At 36.6% G+C, this 9,567-nt stretch overlaps 2 protein-coding genes across 3 annotated transcripts; both read right to left on the bottom strand.

Moving 5' to 3' along the window:
- Positions 1-1,454: 1,454 nt before the first annotated feature.
- On the bottom strand, positions 1,455-3,102 carry LOC120188633 (geraniol 8-hydroxylase-like). Its single transcript, XM_039192039.1, has 2 exons — positions 2,163-3,102; positions 1,455-2,082 (listed from the first exon to the last, which is right to left on the bottom strand). The coding sequence occupies exons 1-2, from the start codon at positions 3,042-3,044 to the stop codon at positions 1,855-1,857; spliced, it is 1,110 nt and encodes a 369-aa protein (XP_039047970.1). The 5' UTR covers positions 3,045-3,102; the 3' UTR covers positions 1,455-1,854.
- Positions 3,103-3,566: 464 nt separating this feature from the next.
- LOC120188629 (E3 ubiquitin protein ligase DRIP2-like) lies at positions 3,567-7,693 on the bottom strand. 2 transcript variants are annotated; one of them, XM_039192029.1, is made up of 7 exons: positions 7,152-7,693; positions 6,306-6,405; positions 5,460-5,793; positions 4,862-5,301; positions 4,712-4,762; positions 4,251-4,323; positions 3,567-4,005 (listed from the first exon to the last, which is right to left on the bottom strand). In XM_039192029.1, the coding sequence occupies exons 1-7, from the start codon at positions 7,264-7,266 to the stop codon at positions 3,832-3,834; spliced, it is 1,287 nt and encodes a 428-aa protein (XP_039047960.1). In that variant the 5' UTR covers positions 7,267-7,693; the 3' UTR covers positions 3,567-3,831. The 2 variants fall into 2 exon arrangements, with proteins under 2 accessions (XP_039047960.1, XP_039047961.1); XM_039192030.1 differs by lacking the exon at positions 6,306-6,405 and having other exon boundaries at positions 3,569-4,005.
- Positions 7,694-9,567: the final 1,874 nt, after the last annotated feature.

Genomic DNA, 9,567 nt, shown 5'->3' with positions numbered 1-9,567 from the left:
TACGAAATTGATGACGTGATATGATTAATAACCATGTTAATCTTAAAATACTTGCATATTCTATCTTGTTACCCTTAATTTTTGGAATTTCAATTTCAATCTTTAATAATAGTTTGGGGTTTCAAGTGGTTTTAAGGGGTGAGAGTTTAGAGTTTTAGTTTGGGCTTTTAGGATTATGATGGGTGGTTACACGGTGCCGGGTGTTTGGGTTCGATCAGAGGGGGTGTACATACGCTTAGTAGAGGCACATGTTGTGAGGGATTGTCGAGTTCAAGTCAATCGGAAGTAGGGAAGAAGGATATAAGGAACTTGACGTCGTGAAAGAGGACAAAGACTTGGTTCGAATCCGTTCAAGGTGCAGTCTAAAGTGGTAGTAAGGCGGAATCGATCTAGTGAAAGTTATCATCAATTTCTGGTTAGGGAAGGAGAAGTCCCCAAAACAACGAGAGGTTTTTGTGAACAACAAAGGAGAGGGTTTATACTAAGATCGCGATTTGCTAGGGCGGTGAAATGAAAGACGTGGAGTCGTGGCGAGCAGGCTCGTCCCTAAGCCTCAGCAAGGGCCCTCTTGCTAGGCCTCAAAATTATAAATTCACATATAATTAAAAAAATGATAAATTATCTATTTAGTCACTCACTTATTATTGTATTTCTGTTCTGTTCATTCAATTTCAAAATCATACTTAATATTACATTTTTTTTACCCACCATTAAAAAATTAGACGATACTGATGTGACATTTTAACTTATTTTTTCATTCTCCTCTTAATTATTCTTTTATTATTATTTTTTGACAAGATTGAGGAGGTTAAAATCTAACACATACCCTTTTAAAAGATCATCATGCTTGTTTTGTGTGAGTAGATGGGTGTTTAATAAAATTTCTTAATGTTTTTCTATTTGAAACTTTATGTATTTATTAGATAGTTTATTAAACGTAATAAAAAAATAATTTACAAGCAACTTTATGTAGTTTTGATTGTTCTTATGATTTAATTTTTTTGATACTTGTTATTAAAGGTCTAATTTTTATGTTCATCCCAAACTACTAGAATCTTGGAAACGGGTCTGATGGCGAGGCTGATTGGCAAGTTTGAAATAAAATGAAAAAGGGACATTCACACAATAAGTCCTCAAGCTTTGATAGTTTTAAAAATTGGAACACATCCTAGCATTAATAAATTATTAAAGTATTTCAAATTAGAAAAGAACCAATTTGATAGAATATATAAGTTTTGAGGACTATAACAATTATTATACCATGCCACATCACCACTTATGTTAAGTCAATAGTCAAATTTAACTGTGTGTGACCAAAACATAAATAAACTTAAAATTAGATATGATTTTGGAAAAAAATTAAGTTACTAGGTCTCAACACTCAAAGAAAATATGTGATCCAAACCTAATTATTGGAACAAATTGATTCACAATTGTTTTGAGAATAGTAACAAGAAGCAGATAAACAAAGCACTATCAAATTGAGCGAGGGATAGCTCTTAACAGTTGAGCTTTCTGTTAAAAAAGGCCATAGGCATCATCCATGTTCAAGTTTTCAGGTGTAACTCCATCTTCAAGCTCCCAATCAAATGAGTGAATTAGGCTACCCAACAGTAAGTGCAACATCCTTATCGCCAACGGCAATCCGGGGCAAATCCGTCGCCCGCCCCCGAATGGAATGAGTGCAAAGTCCCTTCCTTTAACATCCATTTCTGATCCTATGAACCGCTATGGAACAAACAACTCAGGCTCCTCCCAGCAATCGGGATCTCTGCCTATACCCCATGCATTGATCAACACTTGAGCACCTTTTGGAACCACAAAGTTACGAATCTCGATATCCGCTTCGGCTTTTCAAGGTACTAACAAAGGAACTGGAGGATGCAATCTCAACGTCTCCTTGACAATTGCTTGCAAATAAGGTAAACATGTAATGTTGGATTCATCCACCATCTTCTTTTGGCCAATTGTTTGTTGCAGTTCTCTTCGAGCTTCAAGTAAAGTTTTTCGGTTACGGAGTAATTCCGCCATCGCCCATTCCGAAGTACTGGTTGTCGTCTCGGTTCCCGCTGTGAACAAATCCTGCATCAAAACCAAGTTATGAACTTGAAACTTCAATAGTAGGCAATAAATAAGACACTGAAAAGTGACGAAGTTGCTACAAAAATGAAATGTTTGATGTGCTTTCTATCAAGCTCTTGGTTGTCATCTTGACTGATTCGGAGAAGAGTATCCAAGAGATCGTTACTCGATATATAATCATTCATCTTTCTCAACTCTAACCACATATCGATCAGTTTATCGAAAAGATTCATCAACTTCTGAAAATGAATTGCCATCCGACGCCTTATGCCTTGCAAGTCAAGATTACCAAGAAGAGTAGGGAAATAATCAGCAAAGTTTGGTTTTCCCAACTCTTCCTTGATTCCCTGTATAATTTTCCCGAAAACGAGAGCTGTATCGGAAGAGTCAGCTAAATCAATGGAGAAAACAGTATTGGACATAAGATTAACAGCAGTTTTTAAAACAGCTGTGTCTATGTCGATCGCTTCTCCGATGTCGGAACTATCATGAACATCAGCAAGGAGTTGTTCTACTTTCTTGTGCCGCAAGTACTGGTTAGCATCAAGTTTTTGACCAGCGAAAATGTGCAAATTGCAGATTTTCGTAAGATTTATCCATTTGGTTGAAACAGGCATCCAAGGCAATCTGACTTCGTGGTGTCGAAGGGCATGCAGGGCATTGGGAACGGTTCGGTTACACAATACAACATCATGCGTTCGGAGGATTTCTTTGACCATTGTTGCAGATGAAAGTACTATAGTTGTTGTTTGGCCAAGTTTCAAAGTCATGATGTCCCCATGAATATTGGCAAGTTCGGCAAGGGACTTATGGGGCTTATGACCAAGGTTGAAGAAGTTCCCGAAGATCGGAATCGTTGGCGGACCAGGCTGAAGCTTGCTTGTTCTTCCCGATTGCCTTCGGAAGGCTTGACACAAGACCAAGAACAGAACAAAGCACAGCAACAAGCTCAAGAAATCCATCTTTGTTGCTTGTCCTTACCAACGATCATCTTTTTTATTGTGGACCATCTTCATATATACAAATCATTTTATTTTATCGGCCGTTGAAATGTTGTGGTTTAAAGTTGTTGAGCAGCCTTAATGATTAAACATCTTCGTACACTTTTCTTTATAAAGTCAAAATACGGTTGGCATTTGATACTGACTAATATCATCCTTAAATTGACTATCGACCGCTGATTCTTTTGACAAAATAAAATAAATGAACTAATTTTTCATAAAGTGAAAGGATGAAATTCATAATTAAACCCATTACTCTTGTTTTCTCATTTTAATTAGATTTAATTATTATTTCAATCTCTATATTATATTAAAATATGTTAAAGTGATATGTTAAAGTGACATAACTTTAAATTTGTTATACAAATAAAGGATCAAATTAAAAATAGAAAGATCAAATTTCAACATAGTAGAGGGACTAAAATTAATTAAACCTTTTAATTGTATATATGTAATTTATAACAAAAAAAAACATGCTTCAATTCATCCAAGATCCTACCAGTTGAATGACATGATTTCCAACTAGGATAGCTAAATCCCATTACTTAGCCGCATACACACTGCTCTTTTGCAGATAAGAAGATGAAATAAAAACTATATATAGTACATGCTTCTACCGAATACAATACCGTATTCGAATGTCCTACTCTTATCACCAACAACATTCTAATAACGATATATATGTATGTATGCATGTATATATATGTATGTTGTCGATGTGGTGGGGAAAGAACGAAAGAAAGCATTACTATTGCTGTGGAGCTTTTCGAGCATATGCCAACACCATGATAAAATCCTTAGCAGAAGAACCGACAGACGCCGCAACTCTCTGTGATGTCGATGCTCTTTGTAGCCACCAATGGACTAAATTATACAACTGCAACGTAGGAACCACCGGTTGCCCCATAAATTTGATCTCAACCTGAAAAAATTGTAAATGAAGACAAATATATACCTTGCTTATCATCAACGATGGTTGCCAAAGGAACTATAACAATGGCGGAAACTATTGTGCTTCTTTAGTGCAATACGCTTTCCCTAAATTTTACCTACCTAGTAACTAAGCAGAATATACAAAATGTATCGGAATCGATAGGAATTATGTCTTCTAAGCAGATATTCTTCTGTGTGAATAGTTGGATGGCATTCAAGGAGAGATGAACTCACCTCGGATTCATCGGCAAGGTGCAATTTCTTCATCAGGTATTTTTGAATAACGGAAACAGGTATATTTCCATCCCTGTCACAGCATAAAGAATAATGGAAGAGTCGGATGAGTTCAAGTTTTAGGATTTTTTAGCAACACTTGAACAAAATCTTTTAACCAGATTAGTTGTCCAAGTATCATTAGAAATTTCCGAAGCTTCCACAACCTTGGTTTTCGTAAGAGAAACTCTGGGTGTCAGAGATATGCATGAGACAGAAAAGATATTATTCATTGAATTTGATTAATAGGTCCCTAAATTGGTAACATCCAATATGTCTGTTCTTTTTTCTGTATGCCAAGTCATATACCAGGAGATTACGGCACAGACAAAAAGGACAGCCAACCGGTTAGAATAAATATATATATATATATATATATATATGTAATGAGAAATTCTAAGACTCGAGCAAAAGGAACTTACTTTATCCTTAGGAAATTTGCAGGAATTTGAGGGAGGGGTGCATCTCCTTCCCTAAAAACATCGACATTTGAATCAGTTAATTAGCAAGACAATAATCTTAAAAGAACTGCATTATCCATTTTAGTTTTGAAGGCTGAAATAAGTTCTTACTGGTCTTCGGAGGCCACTAATGAGAACCACACAGGTCCGATTCGCTTTTGATGCTTTGCACCAGCAGCATCTAGCACGGCTTGAGGAGATATGAAAGAACCCCCAAATCCTGAACCATTTTTTTGACGGATCCTGCGTAACTTTTTAGGATTCATGGTTCCTGAATTTGAAGGACCGACATTATTCTTTTCATCCTCGACTTTTGTTTTGCAGTTGTCTTTCCTAAGTTTGTTTTTGCACGTTTGATCTTCGGGGTTTCGGACACGGCTAGGTTCTAATTTAGAATCAGAGCCTTGCAAATTAGACTTGAAGGGCTTGGTCCTATTTGCAACCTCCGCCAAACAGTCCAAAGGTTCCCAGAGATCCGATTTTCCTTCCCATGATTTGCCACCATTCTCTACTTCTTTATCCGTGTGTTGGCTAGGTTCGGCAGAAGTACACTGTATCGCTCAATTTTACAACAACAGATATTATAAGTCTTATCTAAAACACTATTTTTTTCAAGAAAATGGATGTTTGAGAAGAAAAAAAAAAGAGAAGTATTAAACAACATCAGACACTGCAAGATACTTAAAACAACACGTAAGATTTAATGTACCTGTCTTTTATTCTGGGTGAATTTATTTAGAGTTTGAGGTGAGCTTGCACTCTCCTGGTGATCCTCCACAGAGTCTCTCTCTCTTTTAACAGACTTATCTACAGAAAAACCAGAACCTCGTAAAGCACCAGACTTTTTGGCAACAGCTTTTGTTCTCCTCGCAGTCACGGTAGTTTGTGTCGAAACTTTGGGGGCATTAACCACCAATGAAGATAGTGATCTCTCCTTTCTTCTAGTTGGCATCGTAACCGGGGGCAGAACTTCAGGTGTCTTCGCTTTTCTTCTCTTAAGAGGGAATATTTTGGCCCTCAAATCTTGCAAAGTATGGTCTGGCCTGATTAACAAAAGCAGATACGCATCTCAATACACATTAATTTTTCCAAAATTTCGGTTAACCACTATAATGCATCCATGCAGAGGATCTACCAAGAAATATACAGAAGCATTATTCAGGAAAGCCAAAAGCTGCATGCAATTATATGAATCCGCCAGTAGGTCTTTCTTTCCACTTCAACATATTTTTTCACCTTGATTTTAGCATCAAGTTCTTACATTTACTTAACAGTTAACACTGATAATGGCGTGTAGAAGCCACTGCAAACCACAAAAATGATGGAATGACTCCTAATTCTATATGATCAATGATCCTAAGGCATAACAAATCAGCAACTTTTCTAGTAGCCTCTTGAATAAATCTTTTCGAGTATTAAACAAGATTAGAAGTTAAAAAACTAGAAGCAATTGTTTTACATATAAAAAACATTGGTCGTACGGGAAGAAACTAACATATCAGACAGAGAGAAAGGTAGCATATGAGAAAATAAGTAAATGAAGGAACAAGTGTACCTTAATTTCTCCAGAGGAACAGAACCCAAACTAATGTTGCATATTGGACAGCATTCTAAATCTTCATCTTCTATCTTATCATATATGCACTTTCTGCAAACTACATAAAACTCAAAAGCACAAATCAATCATATATTTCTATTTATCAATTCAACAAATTAGCTAGGAAACAAAAGATCTCACGCATCAATCTTGCAAAAAAAAAAAGTTCAATGGAAACAAGCCGAGTAAGTGTAGTAATTAAAGCAACTGAAAACACTAGTGTAACTTGCATAATGTTGGTTCCATTTCAAAAACAGGAAAAAATCATCTTGAAGTCTGAATCGTTATGAACTTGTAAAACCAAAAAAAAAAAGAGAAAGCTCATATCTTGGAAAAGACCCTTGAATTGGAAATAAAGTATATATGATAGCAAGAACCCTTAGCTGAATGTGGAAAACAATAACTGTTCAAAATAAATTTTAGGGCTTTAAGGACTCTTTTAAATAGTATCGTTGGATCATATACTATTCATAGTAATATATATGTAAAAGTAACCATATTAAAGTGACTTAGGCACACTCATTAGCAAAATCCTAGATTTTAAACAATACCAATTCATAATCTTATAGTAATTTTTCTATCCTACCAGGATGCCTTAGCATCAACCAGCTAGAAACAAAGAGGAACGAAACGAAAACAGTAAATTGAATAACAATGAGACGTTAAGCGAAGAAATCAATAAGAGAAACCTAGTTAATAAAACGGGAAAAACAAGAGAAATCCTTGTTCGATAAGGAGTAGAACCCAAGAAAAAAAAACTGAAACTTTGAAGGTAAAGGAAAAAAAGAAAGAGAGAAATCTCACACGTGTGAAGACATTCGGATATGGTGGTGGCATCTCTAACGAGCCTATTGCAAAGAGGGCAAGTCATGCATGCCGCAATCGCTTCTCTCCTCACTTTGACGACTTGATTAGCCATATCCGACTCCGTTTACCTTCTCTGTTTCTTCTTTGAAAACTCAATGATTAAGACAAATCCCCCTCTTTGCACGTTATCGCTTTCTCTCACAGCATATGAACAACGACAATCAAAAGGCAAAGGGGGTATTTTTTACGTGCGTATGTTGATAAAAACTGCATTAAAACCAGTGATGGAAATACTAACAGGAAAAGGGGTAATTAATTGGCAGAGAAGCTCGATAGAGAACGGAGGGAAAAAAGGAAAACAAAAGGTAAGAGAGATATGGCGGCGTAAAGCAGAGATGGAGAATGTTTCTTTTTTTATTTATTTGAAAAGAAAGGGGGTGAGATTGGAGACAAAAGGATGATGTTTCGACATGGATTTTACCAACGGAGAAGAAGAGGAGCACGACGATGATCTGAAATCTAAACACACAACACAAGAGTTTTCGGTTACCTTTTTAATGTATTTTTTGTTCTCCCTTATTTTTATTTTTATATACCATGGAAAAGGCTTTTAGGCCTCTTGTGTTGCATACGATGTCGTTCATTATGCATTAAATACTAACCTAACCCTTTTATCCTTATTGTGAGAGAAATAAATAAATAAAATAGAGAAATCATAACGTAATTATAATATTCTCTAAATTTTTTGACCATATTTAACTGATAGAATATAATTAAACTTCAAACTCTTATATTATTTGTAATATTGCAAATTAAAAATAATATTATTACGTAAATATAAATTTTGAAATAATATTAGTTTCTTTGAAAAAAAAAACCATAGTAATTGATTTAAACAAAAAAAAATACATCTTTGGCATAAGAGAATTCCTAATATAAACAAAAAAAAAAATACATCATTGAAATAATAAAAGCTGCTCTGGTGAAGTGGGAGACCTGTTGTCAACCTACTGAGTGTGGTGGTCTTGGATTAAGGCCCCTTCGAGCTCAAAACGATGCTTTCCTGGTTAAGTTAGGATTTAACTTCATCATGAAACCCGATGCTTTATGTTCCAAGATCATGATAGCCAAATATAAAATTAAGGATAGAATGCTCATAAGCATTGAAGCGAAGAGTGGTTCTTTTGTTTGGAAATCACTTACCCGGATTTGGCCTATTGTGCGTGATAATGTCAGTTGGGCTATAAAAAATGGTTGCACGACCAGTTTTTGGTTCGATTCAACTTCATTTCCCTCAAGCTTCCGTTCGTGATTTGATTACTAGTGATGGATATTGGCATGTTCAACACTTGCGTCAATTACTCCCTACTGACCTTGTCCAGCGTGTGTTAGGAACTCCTCCTCCCTTGGATGATTTGGGCAAGGATCTTTCGGTGTGGCGCTGGGATCAGTCGGGATTGTGCTTTGTGAAATCTGCTTTTATGTGTACCTAGAAGGATATATAGTTGGGATGAGCCTGATGCAAAATGGAAGTTAACGTGGAGTTTCGATGACCCACAGATAATTCAGTAGTTCATATGGTTGCTTCTCCGCCGTCGACTTATGATCAATACCGAAGGATGATAATCATTGTCCGTTGTGCGGCGCTGAGGAGGAATCAATTACCCATATCCTTAGGGATCGACACCAAGCCCGAACAATATGGAACCATATTATTCTAGCTCAATCTTCTTTATTTTTTTCACTGCCATTATTTGATTGGTTGCACCTTAATCTTTCTAACTTTGCAGGGAACGATATTATGGATTATCACTGGAGACACCATTTTGGGATCCTTATTTGGAAGCTTTGGAAGCATCGCAATAATGTAGTGTTTAACGGGCAAATTGATGCTTCCTTCGATCTCCTTCTATCGGTCAAAGCTTGGGCAGGCTAGATCAAACAAGGCAAGGTTATGTATACAACCCAACCTGTTCAACATAGATGCTCGACCAAATGAAAGCCTCCTCCTCCGGGAGTTTTAAAGTTAAACACGGATGGAGCGATGCAACCAAGCTCCATGAAAACGGCGAGTGGAGGTGTATTTCGAGATGAGAATGGTAAGTGGATCGTTGGATATAGCAGGAGAATAGGCAAATACACTGCCCTCCAAGACGAATTATGGGCTGTTGGAGATGATCTTGAACTTGCTTGGCAACATAGCTTCCGATATATTGTGATCATCACCGATAATATTCAAGTGGTCTGCAATCTCAACTCTCCTCCCCAGTCGTTTGAGCCTATGCTTCTTAGGAGAATCCGTGCTCTTCTCAACCGGTCGTGGAGCGTTAGAATCAGTCACACTCCAAAGGAAGCTAATAGGCTTGCTAACTACCTTGCTCGCATGGGATATTGCCGAAGCATGGAGCTTTCC

The sequence above is a fragment of the Hibiscus syriacus genome, unplaced genomic scaffold, assembly GCF_006381635.1.
Source record: "Hibiscus syriacus cultivar Baekdansim isolate YM2019G1 unplaced genomic scaffold, ASM638163v2 tig00116951_pilon, whole genome shotgun sequence".
Taxonomy (NCBI): Eukaryota; Viridiplantae; Streptophyta; class Magnoliopsida; order Malvales; family Malvaceae; genus Hibiscus; species Hibiscus syriacus.
The sequence above is the reverse complement of the archived record's forward strand: the minus strand, read 5'-3'. Positions and strand labels throughout refer to the sequence as shown.

What these genes read in the sequence shown, in the direction of transcription:
- LOC120188633 (XM_039192039.1), bottom strand. Translation starts at nt 3,044, where the DNA reads ATGGATTTCTTGAGCTTGTTGCTGTGCTTTGTTCTGTTCTTGGTCTTG. An exon ending in ACATCAAACATTTCATTTTT is followed by an intron (nt 2,083 to 2,162) that starts GTAGCAACTTCG and finishes GTTTTGATGCAG; the next exon opens with GATTTGTTCACAGCGGGAAC.
- LOC120188629 (XM_039192029.1), bottom strand. Translation starts at nt 7,266, where the DNA reads ATGGCTAATCAAGTCGTCAAAGTGAGGAGAGAAGCGATTGCGGCATGC. An exon ending in GTTCCTCTGGAGAAATTAAG is followed by an intron (nt 5,794 to 6,305) that starts GTACACTTGTTC and finishes TTTGTTAATCAG; the next exon opens with GCCAGACCATACTTTGCAAG. An exon ending in ACCTTGCCGATGAATCCGAG is followed by an intron (nt 4,006 to 4,250) that starts GTGAGTTCATCT and finishes CAATTTTTTCAG; the next exon opens with GTTGAGATCAAATTTATGGG.